The following is a 21,730-nucleotide window of genomic DNA, read 5'->3' as shown; positions in this document are numbered from 1 at the left end:
CCAGTGTACAGATGAATTACATGTTTGACATTACCTTAATAAATCTATTTTGGTGCTGTCTGAAGAAAAGAGTAAGTTGCATACACGCATAAAACGAAAACACATAGCAGCATTCAAAAGAAATAATATTCATTACCTGCTAGAATCAATAAAAAGCAAACAATAAATAAAGCATTTTAAAATTATTCTTATAAATGCAAATTAATATAAAAAATGTTATGTTTAGAGCAAAAGAAGCAAAAGTTATGATACTATTTTTGTCATACACACACACACACACACACACACACACACACACACACACACACACACACACACACACACACACATACTAGCAGCAGTGAATGTACTCCAGAAGCAAAGAATTAAGACTGGCACTCAGAATACTTAAACTTTTCCATGTGTGGTAGATGTTTGTCATTTCCTGTTGTGTTCTCATTTTCCCCCAAAATACCTTATTCAGCTATCTTACATGAACTGCACTCAGCATAGTCATAACATTATAAACTATAAGTCCAAGCAGACAGCTAAAATATTAAAAACAGAGTAACAGAGATCTTTCCTAAATTTAAACAACAGAAAATGTATATCAAGTTTTTGGATGTAGCTAAGCGGTACATTTCATGTGGAAGCAGGGGGAGGATTTATTCCCCCAGAAGCATCTGATCACAACATTCAGACTGGGGCTGCCATAAATAAAACTGCGCTGTAAAAGAAACCTGGTGGCAGTGGAAAGTTCAGGGGTTCGGACTTTAGAAAAGAGGGGAGGCAAGAAAATGAGAGACACTTGACTTCCCATCTATTTCACAGAGTGGCTAAATGGCTACTTCCACTCTGTAATTACAGAGTGTAAGAATTAATGATAAAAGTGAAAGCAAAGGGAAATAAATGGAGGTAGGAGTTCAAGTGTGTGTGTTTGTGTGGGGCAGTGAAGAAACAGTAAAAAGTGAAGTATTCATGCGAAACCTTGACTCAGTATCCCAGATTAGATCATGTCATAATACAATATTATGAAGTATTTGTAATTCATAAGTAAAGTAAAAGTAAAAGTCGTGACGTATTGTCAAGTATGGTGACCCATACTCGAAATTGGTGCTCTGCGTTTAACCCATCCAAGTGCACACACACAGCAGTGAGTAGTGAACAAATCCACACACACACACACACACACACCGTGAACACACACCCGGAGCAGTGGGCAGCCATGCTGCAGCGCCCGGGGAGCAGTTGGGGGTTCGGTGTCTTGCTCAAGGGCACCTCAGTCGTGGTATTGAGGGTGGAGAGAGCGCTGGACATTCCCTCCCCCCACCTACAATTCCTGCCGGCCGGGGGCTCGAACTCGCAACCTTTCGATTACGAGTCCGACTCTCTAACCATTAGGCCACGACTTCCCCGTGTGTGGGAAAAAAAAAAAGTCATTGTTTTTATGTATAAAACAGGATTGGGAGCCTTTTAAATTGAGCTGATTTGTATTACTGCAAACGGTGAACTGAATTGCAATTAAAATCTGAAATTTACAAAGTAGAATTAAGATGAACGGAGATATAAAACCATTCACGCAATAATTGTAATTTTTAATAAGAAAAGGTACGCTTGAATGTGTAGAGTTCTTGTGTTCATTGTGTTCATTCCAACTAATGAATTTAAACCTGTATTTTGCACATCCCTAGAATTTAATGTGATCAAAAAAATTTTATTAGGTGTAGAGGCCTATTCACACCAAGAACAAAAAAAACATAACCATAAAGTAAACGGTGACACTTTATATAAAGGAAAATATATTAGCTATTAACTATATAAGCTCTCCTTCAATACATCCCCAATTTTTATTGTAGTAATTCTATTTAGGTATGGCGTAGGATTAAGGGATCTACAATATGGTCATGCAATAATAATAATATAATAATCCAATATTCTAGTAGTATGCATGCTAATAAGCAACTTGTTAATAGTGAATAGTGTTCCCTAATCTACAGTGTTACAATAAAAACAACAACAACAACCAAAAAGTAAGCATTTAAATTGAATTCTTGGTGTGAACAGGTTTTGAATTATTTGTACCTGTTTTTAAAAATGTTGCTGTATTTTTTTACATTTTCCACAGTACACCTATTTCAGTGTTGGATCTGAATTAGCCTACATGTTCTACTTAAATGAAACCAGATGTTTAACATTCTCATAAGTGATTATTTTCAGCTCTCATCTCATTTATTTTCATCCTTGTTGCTCTCTGTATTCTCTCATGTCAATCACAGGAAATCAAGTAAATGAATTAAAATAACTAGGCTAGCAACAGGGTGACATTGGGGTAATTGGAGAATTCTTCTTCTTAGTTCTTCTTCTGTCTGCAGACGATCCATTTCCACTTGCAGAGAGCCCATTATGCATGTGTGAGAAACAGATTCTGAGCTATTAGTCATTATTAACAGGTCGAACAAAAATAAGCTTCATTGAATAAAGTGGTTCATGTCAGATCTCTTGATCTCACTCCTCTGGCTCAAATATGCAGCCATAATTAAATTAAAGTTTTGACACTGACTTTGCATTGGAATAATACCTCCTCACCTCAATTCACGACAGTTCAGATAACCTAATGAACAATGTGACAAAAAGTCCAAAACCTTCACCCTCTCCGTTCCTCTCTGGTGGAATGAGCATCCAACTCCACCTGAACTGCTGATCTTTTAAGAAGCATCTGAAGAAACATCTCTTCCGCAGGCACTTCACGCCACAACATTAAATTAATGCACTTTCATGCACCCAAACATCTCGTCTAGGTCTAGGTCCATAGTGGAAGACACACTGGACAATGTGTGTCCAAGTATACACATACGCTGACTACTCTGTACCTCTCAGCCCAGCAGCTGGACTACATCAAGTCAAGCACTCTCTTTCAGTTCCTCCTCTGTTTTTTTGCAGGGCCACTGGAGTCCCCTTAAAAACCCAATTCATCTCCCATCTGTGTGATGGGGAGATTCTACTTCACACATCAGGGTACAAGCCTCAATCACAAGAAGCCAAACTGCTATCTCTGCCTTTAAATAAAATGATATCCCCTTCTTTTCTGTTGCTCCCTCTCATGTCCTCCTCTAGTGTCTTCTACTTAGATGTACTACTAAGTTTCTGTTTGCCCTTTTTTGGTTTGTTTCCTGTTCTCATTAGTTAATCATCTTTGTCTTCACCTGTTATCATTTATGTCACAAGTCCTAGTTTAGTTTAGTACTTATAGTCCCTTGTTTTGTTAGTTCATTGTCCTGTCTTAATGTAATATATTGTTTGGAAACGTTGTCTTGCTCCTCACTCTTTGTTATTAAATCCATATTCTTGAATTCTCGCGTCTGGTGTATTCTGAAGAGATGTTCCGTTACAACCTACTAATATGTGATCATTATGAGACAAGTGAAAACAAGTGATTCAAACTGTGCTGCATTGTAATAAAACATACATTACAGTCAAATATTATTTGTTTTATAATAAAAAAATATTATTTATTTACATAAGATAATTTTTTTAGAAAGCTGCTTTCAAACACCTTTTGTGAATTAAATGCACATCAATTTCAACTGGTATGACCCTTCTGTTAGCGAGAACACATTCCTTCCCTTCCATCCATTTCTTGTCACAAAAATAGATGTGGAGGTGGTGAGCTCCGTTTCTGAGTGCTCTTCTTGCAGGTACTGATCATCTAATATCCTGTCAAATCTGCTTTGATATTCTTCAACTTGGACACTTCAATGTTCCAGCCAGAATACATTTTTTGAAGGTCACATTAAAACTGTCTTGTAAACATTTTGGAATATCTTCAACATAATTTAACTTTTAAAATGATTTTCAAATGCCTTTTATGTACATTTTATTGATTTAACCAGGCTCAATAAAAATCCATTATAAAAAATAAATGATTAATTAACAAATAACAAAAATCAAATCATTTGATTATTTGTGTAAAATCTACATAATCTCAAATATTTTGGAGGTGATACTGTGGTGAAAATTCATTACTCTGAATTTGTTCTGTTTATTTTCTTCAGAATCAAATGTCTATAGTTGCAGAAACACCCATATACACTCACTGGACACTTTATTAGGTACACCTTGCTAGTACCGGGTTGGACCCCCTTTTGCTTTCAGAACGGCATTAATTCTTCGTGGCATAGATTCAACAAGGTGTTGGAAACATTCCTCAGAGATTTTGGTCCATATTGACATGATAGCATCACACAGTTGCTGAAGATTTGTCGGCTGCACATCCATGATGCGAAGCTCCCGTTCCACCACATCCCAAAGATGCTCTATTGGATTGAGATCTGGTGACTGTGGAGGCCATTTGAGTAAAGTGAACTCATTGTCATGTTCAAGAAACCAGTCTGAGATGATTTGAGCTTTGTGACATGGTGCATTATCCTGCTGGAAGTAGCCATCAGAAGATGGGTACACTGTAGTCATAAAGGGATGGACATGGTCAGCAACAATACTCAGGTAGGCTGTGGCGTTTAAACGATGCTCAGTTGGTACTAAGGGGCCCAAAGTGTGCCAAGAAAATATCCCCCACACCATTACACCACCACCACCAGCCTGAACCGTTGAGACAAGGCAGGATGGATCCATGCTTTCATGTTCTTTACGCCAAATACTCAGACCAGCCCGCCTGGCACCAACAATCATTCCACGTTCAAAGTCACTTAAATTCCCTTTCTTCCCCATTCTGATGCTCGGTTTGAACTTCAGTAAGTCGTCTTCACCAAATCTAGATGCCTAAATGCATTGAGTTGCTGCCATGTGATTGTATATGTGTATTCATATACTGTATCAAATAGTTGGGTAAGCTCTGGCAGTTGCCTGTCACCTGTGATTTTCTGAACTTCATCTGACTGCATCACTGTGTAGAAGGAACTCCCTAGAAATCTTTGGAAAAGGTTGCAGGCTGTATTGAGTAGCACGGCATGCTAAGCACACTCATGTTTAGCCAAGAGATTCTGTTGTGAAAGTGTGAGAGTTAGAGAAGCTTGACAGTGAGGTATATTTCCCTTAAAGTTTCCTCTGGAGCAACAAAGTACATCCATCTATATATCTAAAGGCCAAGGAGAGGAGCCACTAACTAAAACAGTAAGTCACTGTCAACAAGCCATGAAGATAAATATTTTGCACACATACATAAATGCCTCGGGTTTACATTCGAAGTTGTTCATGTTTATATCTGGCATGCTAAAAGATGTATCCAGATGGGTTAAATATAAACCGTAGTATTGCATTACATCTTATTATAAAATAACATGATATACCTGTAACACAGGACTCTGGTCGAAGTTGTAGGCACTGGGTCGTCCCTCCAATGTGGAGAAGGCCACATTTCCGCCAGTTAGAGGTGAGATGTCACTAAATTCATCCGTGCAGAGTGCCGTCCTTTCATTCTCGCCTGGACGTATGAAGCCCTTATTGTCCCTCCTGTACATCTTGTGACAGGAAGCACTGTAATATTGGTACGGTTGCCATGGCCCATTCTCCTCGGTACGCTTGTAGATGGCGAAGCTCTCTGGTCGGCTAGTGTAGAACTTCAGACGGACATATGTGATCTCAAAGGACTTGCCTTGGAAAAACAACAACAATGTTAATGCCATTACAATTATTATGGGCAGGTCCCACAAAATTCAGTACCTTGATAGTTATTGTAGCCTAATAATTAAAGTCCATGTCTTTAAATATTTACATTTAAATCCCGTCATCTTTATCACATCAGTGATGATGATCCAAACTGAGAGTGAGCAGGTGGAAGATTAAACCAAAAGAATATTAAGGATCAAAAAGGAAAAAGAGGATGAGGACGCTTTTTCCAATTTACAGCATATAGTAGCATTCTTGTGTGTCTGCCGAGAATATGTGAGACTTGAGAAAATGGCATACTTGTTGGTACTTTGTTTAATTGCCGCTTGAATATAATTGTCCTAATGAACTGGAGAGTTCCTGAGAAGTCTTTAACCCTGGGTTGCTCCAGGGGGACTGTTCCTGCAGCCAGTGCAATGAAAGAGATACAACTGTGACAAATAACACAGTTACTTTGTTTAAGTCCATTTATATTTAGTCAACAGAAAGTATACCGTTGTTCTGCTTCATTTTGCAATTTGCTACCATTCCTGTAAAACTAATACTGTATATTTATCACCAGTTTTGCTGCCAGAAGATCACTGGGTCATCAACTATCCCACAGCTGGCATCTGACTGCATGACGTCTCAATAAGCAATAATAACACAACCTTACTGATATACAGACGAACATTGTGACTACCAGTGTGATATTTCTTGTACACAAATGAAAAAAAAAGCATTAAGTTAAGTTTCAGACACAATATTACCAAACACAGTAATGGTGTTTGAATCAGTGTTTTCGAATGAATCGGTTGAGCAACTATATGAGTGAATCATTCAGTATGACTCACTCATACAGTAGGCTATTTATAATAGTTAAGCTAGAAATAGCAAACAAGCAAACTCTTACCATTTTCTTATTAAGACATAGTAAGAGTGGTATGCTAATATGCTATTCCAAGTTCAAACAATCACTTAGTTGTTAATGAATTGATCAGTTTTTGAACGAATCGGTTCAGTGAATGAATCAATGACTCACTCAGAAAGACACAATTCACTTGTCACCACCTATTTGCAAACTGATGTAGAATGATAAAGAGTCCCTACTACAAACATTTTTCTTACTCTTTTTTTAGATTTATCTTTTATAAATCATAATTTCAGCCATATAAACACGCTCACCCACACCATTTTGGTTGCCATGTTGAAATCATTTAAGCATAATTTCATCTCAGCATGTGAGAAGATTATCTTGGCTGGAAAAATGAAGGAAATGGAGAAAACAACAACAACAGCAACAAAAACAGGCAGGAGCAAAATAAAAAGAAAACAAGAGTTAGTCTCCAGTTGTAATCTTGATGATGAAACTGTCTGTAACAAAACAAAAAATTCACTCAGCTGGACTTGAATTGAATATATACATACATACAGTATAATGTGTTTGTCACCCACAGGTTTAATGTGTATTCATATGTACTTCCATAGAAAAGCACCAGTATTAGTGCTACAGCTGTTATCACAGAAACAATGAGTAGACTAAACTTATCTGTGTATGTGTGGGTGTGTTTGGTTCTGAACTTGACTGAATCTGACCAGACTAAATATTTATAAATAAACCGTAAAGTAGTCATGACTGTGCAGTGTGCATAGTACAACTTTTTCTTTTATTATGATTTGGATTTGTGGACATGATGGTAAACACTATAAATTAATGCATAACAAATTCATGTTAACATTTGTCATTTTCAGTGCACTATATAACTGACTTGAACTTGAAGATATGCACACTGAGTTTGCAGACCAACCAGAAATTGTTCAGTTATTAACGGTGTTCTTCTAGCATCTACAAACGTGACATTTCTAAGTGCACTTGGTCTAAACACTGTGTTAAAATGGTCTGATTTGCACACAACAGTCTTTAATGTTCAGTTTAAGTATTTTTCAGAAAACATCTGTATCTCATATCGGACCTTTGAACATCTTTGAATGAAAGCCACAATGGAAACCAGATGTGGAAACATTCCTTAGAAGTCTGCAAGTGTGTGTTTGTGTATGTTTACATGTGTGTATGGGAAAGACCTGACCTGGCACTGGACCTCTGCTGCTTTTTGTGTTTGTCTTATTCTTTGTAGTGTTTTCTGTACCACCCCCATTGCTCTCTCTGCTGTGTGTGTGTGTGTGTATATGTGTCTGTCTGTGTCGGCCTCCCTAGGATATATCTGTTTGGTTTAGAAATGTGAGAAGGCCTTTCATAGACACCCAACTGCAAGGCATCTTTGAATCAGAGCAAACACAAGAACATACACTTTTATGCCTGATTAGCCTGTTGAAACATAATTTTAGTGCCCTTTCATCTCACATTTTTTCTTTTCTCTCTTTCATAAATGTGCTTCCCGAGAATCACCAAATCACATCTAATTTTTTCATGTGCAGAAGCTGAAAGCTGTTATGAAAATAACCACAAGGTACACATGCACTGTGATGTCAGCTAGCAGCAATAGTTTTATGAGAAGAGAATTCAGATGACAGATGTTTGTTTGTACTTTATCAACGGTTTTGGTATTGACAGTCCTAAAAAAACAAAGCTTCTTCAAAAGTCTGCTTCACATTGCAGCTTAGAACAGCCCACTGAGACCGGAAGAAGCCATCTGTAGCCTGTAACATGTAAAGAGACCGTCCACAGTTTGTGTGTGTGTGTTTCAAACTGATTGTATAACTTCACGTTTTTTCATTTACATATTTTCAGACACTTGTCTTGAAATCACACTGAATTACACTGCATTCAGGATATACTGTACATTTTATCAGTTTGTGCATTCCCTGGGAATCGAACCCATGACTTTGTCTTTACCCTTAAACATGTCTTTAGGAAGGTATTTGTTATAAAAGCTATTTCTTTCAGACAAAATTTTTAATAATAATATGGAAAAACACAGAAAAATGGCAGCACTGCACATTTAGGGTTGCAACATTTCAGTACTATTTTTTTAATACAGAAAGTGAAAGTTTTGCAGTCAAGATAAGTTAAGAAATTTCATTATTTGACCATATAAATGCTGTAGTAAACATTCATGTCAAAAGTCATGTTTTAACATGACAATTAAAAAAAAAAAAAAAAAAAAAAAAAATATATATATATATATATATAAGACAATAATGATGAAACAAACAGCCTTTTCCCATTACTACACATAAAACAATTTATTACTTATATATCATTTATTACTTTTTTACTTTGTAAATTGATGAATATGTTACGGAAGTGTTACAAATTGTGTCCACAGACTTTTCCGTTGTTTTGTGTGATTTTAGAGAGCTGTGGCAGTTCTACTAATAACCAAAACCACTGTTGTGATCAGTTTTAGAGAATCAGCTGTGTTTACCCCATTCAATGAAAGTTAGAAAGAAAGTCTCTGAGGCTTAAAGAAGAAAAACAAGAGGACAAAGTCACCTTACAGAATACAAATGACATTTTAAGTTTAAAACTCGTTACGTTCTTAGAGACATATGGGAATGCTTGTGATTTGAAAACATTGTCGCATAAAGTCTGCAGGGCAATAATGTAATAAAACTAGAAACCAGCTGAGATATTAGAGTCATCTAATCTTACAGGCCACCAAAATGACATTAGATTTCTGAGATGTTCACATTTACAGGCAGCATCAAATTCACAGCTGGGAAACTCATTGTGACTAGCAAGGATTTTGCTTCTTAGTTGCTGTTCAGTTAGCATACAGTTTACACAGTATAGGACGCTGAGTTGAATGTTTAATATAGTAAAAACAAGCAGACCTTTGTTTAGTAAAATAAAGAATAGGATGCATTTGGACAACATTCAGATACATGTTTACCACTGCAGACAGCAGTAATAGGAGGACAGTTGGCCCATATTAAGGTTTTAAATTCTAATAATCAATCAAGATAGCTTTTTATTGTCTCAAAAGTGTAGTTGTAAAGTAAAATGAAATATTAGCAGTATTTTAATATTTAGTAATCATTTCACTAACAATTTTATGTTGTCTGTACCAGTGTTACTTCTAAAATATAATTCATATTAATAATATTTATATAATATTCATATTTTAAATGGGCTTTTATTTCTATATCTTCAGTTTTCTATTTTAAGTTTAGATTGTTTTAATCATTTTGTTGTGATTTTATTTTTTTAAATTAATTTTATTTATTTGTTTTGCATTTCTTTACAGCGTTGATTTTTTTTTACATTTTAGTAATTTTAGGACTTCAGCTTTCAGCTAGTTGCCAATACATTTATAAGATTCATTTAATATTTATTATTTATATATTTTATATTTATATTTTATTTCAGTTTTATTTCAATTACTGAAAACAATTTTAAATATAAGTTTAAGTTTCAGTTAACAATAAAACTCTCGGTGTACATTTTTGCACAAATACATATAACTTTTGGCTTACACATTATTTTTTTCTGTCATTTAATGTGCAGAAACAGGCATCTTTTCCCATTGTTTGATCAATATTAAAGCCCAACCTGGGTGTCTTACCAAGATGCAGCGTGATGTTGACTGAATTAGGATACTGAACTCCATAGAACATGGACTGGCTCTGCCACCAGGTGGGCTCTTCATCCATGTGGAAGTCTGTCAGGTAAGTGGCATTGTGATTCAGTTCCAAGTCCAAGGCATCACAGAAGTGGCATGATCGCGTGGACCCCGTCTGCATGCAATAGTCCTCAGGTGGGATACCGCACACATTTGAAATGATCAACGTACGATTGAAGGCCGTATTTTCAAATTTAGGCAAACAGCGGCTCGGGACGCCCTCCTTATCATAGCAAGAGTCCATTCCAGCAATAGCATAGGAGATGAAGGTGAAAAGCAGAAATAAAATAAAGTGAAGTGTAGAGGAATCCATCCTTCTATGTAACAGCCTAAAACAGAGACAACTTCAAAGGAGCCGAGCGAACGAAAACAAGTCTAGCAAATAATCAAAATCAGAGCCACATGCTACAGGGAAAAACTTCAAGGCAAGTTCAGTAGTTCAGTGTTCAAAGGCAAGCATTATAAACTATGTGATATAGCAAACACACATGCAGACAGACACATTGTGTAATGCAGAAACAATTTTCTGAGTTTGCATGCAGCAATAAAGTTTCATTCAGGATTCAAGAGTTGCATGCACACATGCATTCAGTCAAGAAGAAAAAAAATGAAAGAAACTGGAATATTCCTCCATGCTCAGTCTTTGTCCTCAGTGCTTTTTTTCTTTCTGTCAGCATGTGTTTCTCCTCTAAGAATCCTGGGACACACTCTTGATACAGATTCGCAGACAGACAGAAGTAGAGGGAGGAGAGAGGGTTGGAGGGGAGTTGACTGGGGTTGACCAATATTTAGATAAATAGAAGGAGGGGCAACATGAAAGAAGAGATTTTAAAAAAGTAAAAAGAGGAGTAAGAAAGTTTGGAAGAGTGGCACCCTCTTTTGAAAGGGTAAAGAGAAATCACTGTAACCAAATATACATCATAAAGTAAACGAGGCCTCAAGGTTTGGCTGGTTAGCATGACCCCAATAGCTCCTGCTGGTGGATGCCTGTAACTACAACACACAGCACCGAACAAATACTTCAAAAATGACTTTGACAAAATAATTTAACATTTGAATTTTTTTTTAAATAATATTTTTAAATAGTATTTTCAGAAAACTGTAAATAATTATTTTGAAGTTGTAAATTAAAAATATTTTTTGAATATGTTTTTACAAGAAACACTATGTCAGTCGTTCTACTTCAGAATTCACATTTAATTCAACATGTTACTTGCTGCTTCTTTGTGATTAATTGTCAAATTTAATAGCAATTTCTGAGTGAAAATTGTTTCTGTACCACATTTGTTACAAATTGTAACAACCCAGCATTTCTCATCAGATGTATTTTATTGTTTTCTGCAAACATGTGGGGCAAAAACTTTTCAGTTTTGTGTTATGCTTGAATTTATTTGTTATAATTATGTATCTAATGATGCATCATCATCCTGTGCATGCTAAAGTCATCTCAGAAAATGCTATGGATTAGCAGTAAATGCACTCTAATAAGGGAAATCTCCTCATCTTCCCTTACTTTTTAAATTGCTACCTCTTTTGCAAAACAAATAAACAAACAAACAAACAAAAAGCTTTCATGGTATGCTGTGACATCTTAAAAAGTACCAGTGAGACAGGAAACTTTTTCCAAGTATTATACATCTCCTTGCAAATAACAACCAGTGACGATAAAAACTGTGGAAGCACATATTTTTAACATAACAGTAGATTAATATTTACATATGCAAATAACCTGAAGATTCCTATGTAAACATAAATATTTGAAGCAATCACCAATGCTTGACTCCTTCCTTCAGCAAACAAATTGACAGACTTACAGTGTTTGTGGTAAATGACAATGTAACTATTAAATTTCAGAAGAGTGTAATTTGATTGTGTGCACTCATTAAGTCAAGGTAATCTCAGGAAACAACATAATCATTTGTTTAAGGGACACGGTATGCGGTAAAGAGAATAGAATGATTGATTTTCCTGTCTGGGAACCTTTTATATGAAGGAAAATTCACACCACACAGAAATGCAATCATTACAGAGGAACACGAGGAATAAATGCACCACACTCATGACATTGCTTTTCATTGACAGGGCTGTGATTGGACAGTAATTCAATTTCTCTGCGGTACAATTTCCACTCTGTTTAGACTGCAATGCAAAATACAGCATCATTCAGGCATAAGCAATGATGTGTCTCATATTTAACTTGCCAAGTGTAAAGTGTCATGCTTGCAATATAGCTGGATAAGTGGATTATATTTCAAGGTGTGAATGTTTTTCATTCCAACTGGAATTTCTGCATTTTATTGTTTCAAAAGCAAATTACCATACATTTTAATGAACAGATAAGTGGCTGTAAAAATAAATAATGACAGTTTGGCTTTTCATTGTGGCACAATATCAGGTTGCAAATGAATGTGTATTTTACTTTGCTTCTCTGTAATGACTGCTTTTCATGAATTCAGAAATTCTCTCCCATACGTTTTCCATGTCTACATTTGAAAACTGATATTTAATTAGCTTTGTCTCCAAGTATGCAGAGTGCCATAGTGGTTTTATAGTACTGTGCCACCGGGCAGCTCTTCAGAGCCAGAAATGCTGTAAAAACAGCCCATCATTATTTTATCAAGATGAATGAGCACACTTTACTCTGAGGACCTGCTAAACATTCAGGGGAGAGAAAAGTGCAGGGGTAAGGGACCAGATATTCATTCATCATTTGCTAGACAAAATCTTTTCTATTGCGAAGTGTTTTTTGTAAGTGAACCAAAACCTTACAAACTATGGGAATGGTCAGTCTATAGTGCATCTAAAGTGACTTCAGAGACTTGTGTGCTTGTGTGTATTTTATACATACATACATACAGATGTACGTACAGTATCTCACAGAAAGGAGTACACCCCTCACATTTCTGTAAATATTTTATTATATCTTTTCATGTGACAACAATGAAGAAATGACACTTTGCTACAATGTAAAGTAGTGAGTGTACAGCTTGTATAACAGTGTAAATTTTCTGTCCCCTCAAAATAACTCAACACACAGCCATTAATGTCTAAACTGCTGGACACAAAAGTGATTACACCCCTAAGTGAAAATGTCCAAATTGGGCCGAATTAGCCATTTTCTCTCCCCGGTGTCATGTGACTTGTTAGTGTTACAAGGTCTCAGGTGTAAATGGGGAGCAGGTGTGTTAAATTTGGTGTTATCACTCTCACTCTCTCATACTGGTCACTGGAAGTTCAACATGGCACCTCATGGCAAAAAACTCTCTGAGGATCTGAAAAAAAAAGAATTGTTGCTCTACATAAAGATGGCGTAGGCTATGAGAAGGTTGCCAAGTCCCTGAAACTGAGCTGCAGCACGGTATAATATACATTATATACAATTTTAATTATTAATATATATATATATATATATATGCATATTCCTTTTGTAATTTGATTTAGTAAAATTAATTCTTATGTATTTGTGTATTTTATTATCAAAGATACTCGACTGGTTAAAGTTAGATGTTTTGAGTGTGTACTGTACTGCTAATGACTAAATTGTAAATAGCTAAATTGTTTTTATTATTTTGTTTTATACTACAAACAAATTAACAAGCTTTTGTATAAGTGTTTTCAGAAAGCTTTCCTCATTGTGCAGCTGAGCATATATTGTTTTTCTATTTAAACTGGAATTGAAAACTTCCTCACCAGTGCTTCCTTTCTATAATTCATAATTAATGTATAATACTCCAGAAATATATGCTGTAGCCTATGTGTACACACGCACAATGCATATGTCAGGAACTGTGTTGGAAGGAATGACGGAGACGTGGATAAGTCGAAAAGTCTTTAATAAATCCAAAACACATGGTAAATCAACACAAGGAACGGCCGGTGACACATGCACATGGCGATTGAGACCCAACAAGGACAGACAGCACAGAGTTTGACTTATGCTGCATTCACGTGCTATCGTAAATACGAGTTTCCTAGTCGGAAACTGGCCATATAAGTCCTCTCTAAGGCCGTTCACATCCAATTTCCGATTAGGAAGCTCCTATTTACGATAATTCCGATAGCACGTGAATGCAGCATTAAATACATGGGGTAACGAGGGACACACCTGGACCAAATCATACAATCAACCAAGGGAGAAACTGGGTCACGGGGAGCACATGGGGACAGTCCAGAAGCGTGAGAGCATACAGGTGCACAAACAAAGTTGCAAAATGTATAGGAGATGAGAAGGGATATGTGACAAGTAACAAGACTGAGCTGATTTGCATTTAGATGAATGGGCAACCTAAATGTGTGTTTTATAAACTAATTTATATTTTTTAAGAGGAAATTAGCCATGACTTCAACAAGGTGCTCAGTCAGTCACCCAAAGAAACACACAGACACAATGAGAATGTGCATGGATTATTTCGACTGCCAATTTAAGAATTACATAAACTGAACAGAAAAGGAATTAATCTAGATGAAACAAAGAGAGACAGTGGGAATATGTGTGCCTGTGTGTGACATTGCAGGGGGCTTTAATTGCACAATGGATTGTCACATTATGGAAAGAGCGGCTTAAACAAAGCCAAGGAAGTTTCTGGCAAATGAGATTGAGAAAGAGAGCAATGACACATTTGACATGAGACAAGAAGTGTGTGAAGAGATGAGAGTAAGGCAGAGGAAGACAATTAGGTGTTGGAAGAGGGAAAGGTAGGTGGATGAATAGAAGGTAGGCTAATGTTACATAAAGATGAAAAAATATGACAATAATGGATGGATGTGGGTGGTGGAGAGAACCAGATATAGAAAAGATGAGTCCACTCCATTGAGCTTTGCATCTAGACTGTTAGATGAAAAGATTCTACACAGAACCCTAATGAATCTTGAGTGTGTGCTGACTGAAAACAATGAGAATAGATATATGCACCCCTTGGGCCATCCTGCTTCACTCCATTTAAACCCACTCCATTCTGCACCTCTATTTAAAACCAAAGATGGTTTCACTCTCACCTCTGTTTTGATTACATTTTGAGCACATTTCATAGACTAAATGAACTGTAGCCTTCAGTCAGTAGGGAGAAAAGAGAGCAAACTCACAAATGGATGCACGTTTAAATGCATTTACACACAGGTAAATAACAAATGTATATTTTGTGCTAAAACAAATTAGCATTATGTGACAGGGGCAAATGCCTCTTAAGATGTAACATATAATGTAGATGTTTCTCCACAACTTTTCCCAAACAAATGGAAGGAACAAGCAGAGAGGTGCACAAACAATCTTCTTTATTGGACACTTAAATATACTTAAAAATACAATCATACAAAACTCACAATTCGTTAGAAAAAAACAAATCACAAAATTAATACCATTTTTACATAAAAATAGTATTCAGTGGCCACTTGTAGTGATGTATCTTGACTTGACAACATCAATATCCCTTGGGATAAGTCAACATTTGGGAAGGAAAAGAAAAAAAAACATAAAATCCCAGTAAATTCAATACAAACAGAACCCTCAAAAATTCACACTTCCCCATAAACCAATAAAGCAAAATAAAATTACCCTCACTTAAAATTAATAACCAAAACCACACAAGCAAACAAAACAGTGAATCCTCCACACAGATGATAGTCCTTGTTGTTTATAAGGGAATTGACAATCAAAGATATCAATAGCTACTCACAATTCTCACAATAAAACAAAACAATTAAATCAACCAAAATAAAAAACAAAACACACCACCAGTTAATCTTAACACACACAGACAGAGCGACAATCATGCACTCACACTCACACTAACATACAAACGCACGATTAATTTGCTATAATGCGACTTGAGCACACACACAGTCAAGTGCCCTTGAAGAAAGGCAAACTACTTCTCCACAGCACAGCAGCACAGTCACGCCGCCACTCAGCAGCAAAACAGCAACGGACAAATTTCTGCAGCACAATTAACTGGCTCTCAATACGAGTGGTGCACGATCCACCAATCCTGCCTGGATCAAGCCTGAAATGCGTTGATGCGGCTGAACACCCTCAGGCCCACGCGTGGAGTTAGAGAAGAATTCCAACCTTATACAGGTTACTGTGTTTACAGGCTCAATGCTTGACGCACATCAAATAGTTTTTACAACACGATCAACACGCCGCCAGTGTACCATGCTGGAGGAAAACTGAAGTAAAGGGAAATCTCTGCGCTTTTTAAAGGGGCCGTCAACTTGACTTCCACCCAACTCCATCCACCCACACAGAATGGAAAACCCACCAAAGGGGATCACCCATTACAAATAAATGAGGTGAAATTAAACCGACATGGTTATCTAAACAGAAAGAAAATGCATATATTGCGTTTATAATGATTATCTAAATATTTAGCAAATGAGAAATGACTACTAACAAGATGAAAAAAAGTGACAAGGAGAAAAGAACATTTACAGCATTACAGTCATAGATAGATAGATAGATAGATAGATAGATAGATAGCCAATAAAACAGAACTGAATTAAACTGAATTGGTAAGAGAAAGAGTGCAAGAAAGAGACAATATGTACTACACTGAACAAAATTGAAAGAGTCAAAGAAACACAGATAGAAAGAGAGAAAGAGAAATGGAGTGAGAGAAGCAGAGGCAGTAAAAAAGACTTGGGAAGACAGAGGGAGCAGAACAGATTGCAGTCGGTGATAAGCATCTGTAAAGGTCAAATTGAGAATGCTATGGGAAATAAATGGCATGGCTGCTTTACCATTAGACCCAGAATTAAGAGCAGTGGTACCAGTAAAACAGGAGTGCTTTTACTTTTCCTTCTCCTTATCTTCAGACTGCCCAAGAAAGGACTGTTTGGGAGCTGTAGGTCTTCTATTTCAGTCAGACTCTACAAAGACCAATGATTTCATTATCTTAAAATGCATGAATACTACAGAGTCATTCAAATGAAAATACATAAGAGCGACTTGAAAATTCATTTTCAAAACTATCTTTTTATTCCAGGGAAGGAAAGTATTTCGTGCTTGGTGCAAAACAAATTCTGGTCCCTTGACTATTGTACTTTCATGCAGGTCATCTGCACATACTTAGTATTTAGCTGACCCAACTGTTAATAAACATTGCCAGAGGTCATGAAATCATCTGAGAATTCACTTGTGATGTATATGAATCATATAAAGTTTGCATAAAACAGTTTTTTAATCACTGATATTGATTTTATCGTGTGTGATACATACAGGTTCAAATCCGATGCTTCATCTAGCATTTCGTATATGGTCAATGCCGAAAACAGAGAACTTTTCACACAAGTAAATGTCAAATGCACTTCATACAATGAGTGAATATTCGGCTGAATATGTTTCATGCAGAGGTTCATGGTTTCCCTAGTAACATCACAGTCCTTTCCTTTTTGCTGTCCTCCCAGGCCAATTAAAAACTAAGACGTTTTAACTGACTTTTGGCTGGAAGCTCCAGTGACCATAAATCATCTAAAAGATTATTCATTTAGTTCATTAATGAAGCTGTCCTAAAGTACCCATATACACAATGAATCCTTAAGATAGATGTTCACACACATGCACGCAATTAGCATTCTCCCTAATCTCTGTTCTTTCAAAGAGGTAGGATCTCACAGCTGGGTTTTCAGTTCACAGTGTTTCAAAAAAGGCACACTGACTCAGAGCTGTGTCTGCTCTCAATGGGAAAGATGTTCATGTATCTTTCAAAGACAAACACTGAAAAAGAAATGGTTACTATCAGCCGGATCCGGATCAGATGGTGGACCCATGAACGACTGAAGCACAACTCTTGAATATCAGCAAAAGCCACAACAATTAGAAGAGTTCTCAAAACAGATCCTCATCCATTTTTTTGATGACTAGGCAAGCCTATGACCAGTTTCTGCCCAGACCAGTTTTTAACAAGAATAATTGTGCCTATAGCCATTGATAAGCCAGTCGTCTATGTCTACTACAGCCAAATGAGACTTAACTTTTAGGATATTTCTGTTTATTTTTGTAACAGTACTGGTACTGTGTTGGGTTGGCACTTGATATTCAATATAAAATCCAGGTCCATTATAATATATAACATAGGCTAATAGTAAATATATATTAAAAGCATTATATAACATGACATAATAAATAAATAAATAAATGAGTTAATGAATATACTATATTGATTACTATACTATACTATACTATACTATACTATAATAACTCTCAAGCTATGAGAGAAAAAAGAAGATCCATACTACTTTGTATGGGGTTCAATGTGTGTGTGTATGTATGTGTGTATATGTGACCTTCACACGATCCAAAAGTTCATTACTGGTCATCTTGACCAGACTGTCTCTATGGGGTGCAAACTAAACTTTAGGGAAGCGGAGTGAAAGGTGGAGAACATCATCCCCCTTATTTCTCTCTTTTCTCTTCATCTCTCTTCTCTCTATAAATGCCTGTTTCTTTCAAACAAAGTAAAAGAACCAGCAGGAAGCCACAGCATCAACCCCGTACCCCACAGATGAAAGAGAGAGAAAACGTAAAAAAAATTGGAGGGATGGAGAAATGGGGAGAATGATAGGCAGAACAAAAATGACAGATTTAGACTAGAAAACTTGTTAGAGGTTAAAAGACACTTAAATTGGACTGATTTGATTTTTGTAAATTACAAACATGCACATCTCCAGTGGAATTTGGTCTAGCCGTCATCCTTAATTTTGAAACTGATTTTTCTCATGCCTCAAGAGACCACTCATTCGGTCCCACACATGCAAGTGCACACTTTTTTTAGAAATGCACTTCAGATCTTGGATATGCACAGTACATGCTAATGACTATATTAAATATTAAAATAACCACGGCAGTGTGCATTTTTATGCTTTGTTGGTCTTGTCTGTCACCACCCCAGGGAGTAAATCCAACACTTGCCTAATTGTATGAGGATGCCAAGAATAAATTTATATTATTAGACAAATGAATTAATTTACATTAGCAAACTGATTGCCACCAAAAATGACAAGTCTCAAGACATGCCTCGATCTTTTGGCATATAAGAGGTCTTTGTACTATTAAAACATCCTGAAAGTTTCATAGCTTAAAATGTCCTCCTCATTATTAACAAAGCATTTATTTAAACCGGCTCCTGCGACAGCTGAGGAAATTCAGGGTCTCACCAGCAATCCTGAAAACTTTCTATTCAGGGACCATAGAAAGTGTATTGACTCAGTGCATCTCAGTGTGGTATGGAAACAGCTCCAATCAGGACTGCAAAGCACTACAGAGAGTTGTGCGTGTAGCTGAGCGCATCTCAGGGTCTGCTCTCCCCTCTCTGCAGGACATTTACCAAAAACGCTGCAAAAATAGAGCTTGCAGGACCTTGGTGTTTGTCAAAAAACAGTAGGTAATTTGGCCGGGGATTTTTACAGGGGTGGTGAGAGGAAAACACCAACGTCCTGGATTCGGACGACAATTAAATCACCAACTACCCCCTGTAAACAATTACCGTCCGGATCGGGCTGTAGTGAGCACTTCTCCTTTGCCGAGATAATTCATCCACCTCATAGGTGTGGCATATCAACATGCTGATTAGACAGCATGATTATTACACAGGTGTGCCTTAGGCTGGCCACAATAAAAGGCCACTCTATAAGTGGCCTTTTTAAAAGGCCCTGCCCACTGAAGTTAACCAAAGTCTCTTTGAAGTCATGTCACTCGGCGGCCATCTTTGAAACGCCTCTCGGGTATCCAAGTGCAGCTCCTATCACTTTGAATGGGGAAACATCAAATTCTCTAAAACTGTTCACTAAGTTTATGATTAAATTTCATATTTGAAATCGCCAATGAAGTCGGACAACAACTGTGTCATAAATGTTGTTTCTTTTGCTCAAATAGCGTTATAAAAAGCTTATTTCTCAGGCTAGATCAGCCAGTCCTGAGCGCGCGTCTCAGATCGCTGACTGTTTCTACAGTAACCGGGACGTCTAACGGCAGCTGTAGTGATGCACTGACTTTACCAATTAGCAATTGGCTCTTTCATTCAGAAGGCGGGGCTTCCAGCGATTGAGCGGCCATATTAAGCGTTGCATTTCTCCCCATTCAAAACTATACGAGTGACATGTCTTGGGTATTCCATAATCTTTGCATTAACTTGCTTAACGGCTGACACTTGATTTCGCTGAACGTGAGTGTTGCATCGCGTCAAAAGTAAATAAAAATTACAATCACAGCTGTTATTTTGTCTACACTGGATACAGTATAGAGATGCGCATTTGCTTTCAGACACAGTCCAGGCACTTGAATCTGTCAATAGGACAAATGGAGTTAAAGGATAAGGTCATATTATGCGATTTCAAGTTTTCCTTTCTCTTTGGAGTGTTACAAGCTGATTGTGCATAGATAAGATCCCTGAAGTTGCAAAGACTAAATTCTCAAAACCAAAGAGATATTCTTTATCAAATTTAAGACTCTGCCACGCCTTCCTAAAACGGCTCATTCAAACATGCCCACACATGTCTACGTCACGATGTGGAAATATTTGCGTAATGCCGCCCAAATGTTCACGCAAAGAAAGAAGGCATAGTTTCAGTAACCGCAGTTAGTGTTGATGCAGCAATGACAGGGAGACGTGTGTTTCTATGTGAAAGCAAAAGCACTTTATTTGATCTTCAGGAAGTACATGCATTTAGTAATCATTAAGATTACTTACAACAGAACAGCACAACCCAAATGTTGTCACAACGTATTTTATGGACGACCGTTTCGTGAACCTAGGTAATTCTGACTTTTCTATGACAATCTGGCACTTCTGAATCAACGACTGTAAGTAGGCTATGTTTTGTTAATAGCTTAAGTATTTGCTATTGACTGTTGAAATGCGGAGTTTTGCGCGTTGTGTGTGTAAGAGAGAGAGACAGTCATGTCAACGTGGAGTCAGCTGTCCACATCAATGATAATTGTGGCTTGTGTTGTGTGCAAATATATATGAGCATCATCACTGTGTCTGTCACGCGACTCTGTTCCCCTTTCAGGCTTGAAATGATGGTAAAACTAAGGACATTATTAACTGTCTTTCTGCTTGCAGTGTTCGGCCAATCACAATGCACTGTGCCAGTTGGCCAATTAGAGCGGACTGCGCTTGTCAGAAGGAGGGACTTTGTAGAAAAAGACACGTTTGAGAGAGGCGAGGCATAGAGGACCTACAATAATGTACAGTATTTGAAAAATAATATGTTTTTTGAACATTAAAGCGTGTCAACATATTCTGTTACACCAAATAATGATCTTTAAAAAAGCATCATATGACCCCTTTAAAGAATGTTCACTTTGATGTGTTTGGTTTGAAAAGCTTGTTAGTGTCTTGTACAGAAATCAGAAGGATCCTGTCGTGAATCTGGTCTATGAACTTCCGTTAACTCACCACCAGAGGTCACTCGCTCACCACATGGACTCTTGCACCACACTAACTGTTGCACGCCACCTCAGACTACAATTCCCATCATCCATTGCACTGACGACACACAGCTGTTTGCACTGATCACACACCCTACATAAACCATGGACTTCCTCTTCCTCTTTACTGAGTATCGTATAG

The 21,730-nt window shown here is 37.0% G+C and overlaps 1 protein-coding gene across 1 annotated transcript in view; it reads right to left on the bottom strand.

Annotated features, from left to right (window-relative positions):
- LOC306869782 (laminin subunit gamma-3-like) overlaps positions 1–10,902 on the bottom strand; it is a 68,465-nt gene extending 57,563 nt beyond the window's left edge. The window contains exons 1-2 of the mRNA XM_079416687.1: positions 10,107–10,902; positions 5,283–5,587 (exon numbers count right to left, since the gene is read on the bottom strand). Of these exons, the coding sequence (XP_079272813.1) occupies positions 5,283–5,587; positions 10,107–10,476 (675 nt within the window). The 5' untranslated portion in view covers positions 10,477–10,902. The remainder of the gene's footprint in view (positions 1–5,282; positions 5,588–10,106) is intronic.
- Positions 10,903–21,730: the final 10,828 nt, after the last annotated feature.

This window comes from Barbus barbus (genome assembly GCF_936440315.1).
Source record: "Barbus barbus genome assembly, chromosome: 5".
Lineage (NCBI taxonomy): Eukaryota > Metazoa > Chordata > Actinopteri > Cypriniformes > Cyprinidae > Barbus > Barbus barbus.
The sequence above is the reverse complement of the archived record's forward strand: the minus strand, read 5'-3'. Positions and strand labels throughout refer to the sequence as shown.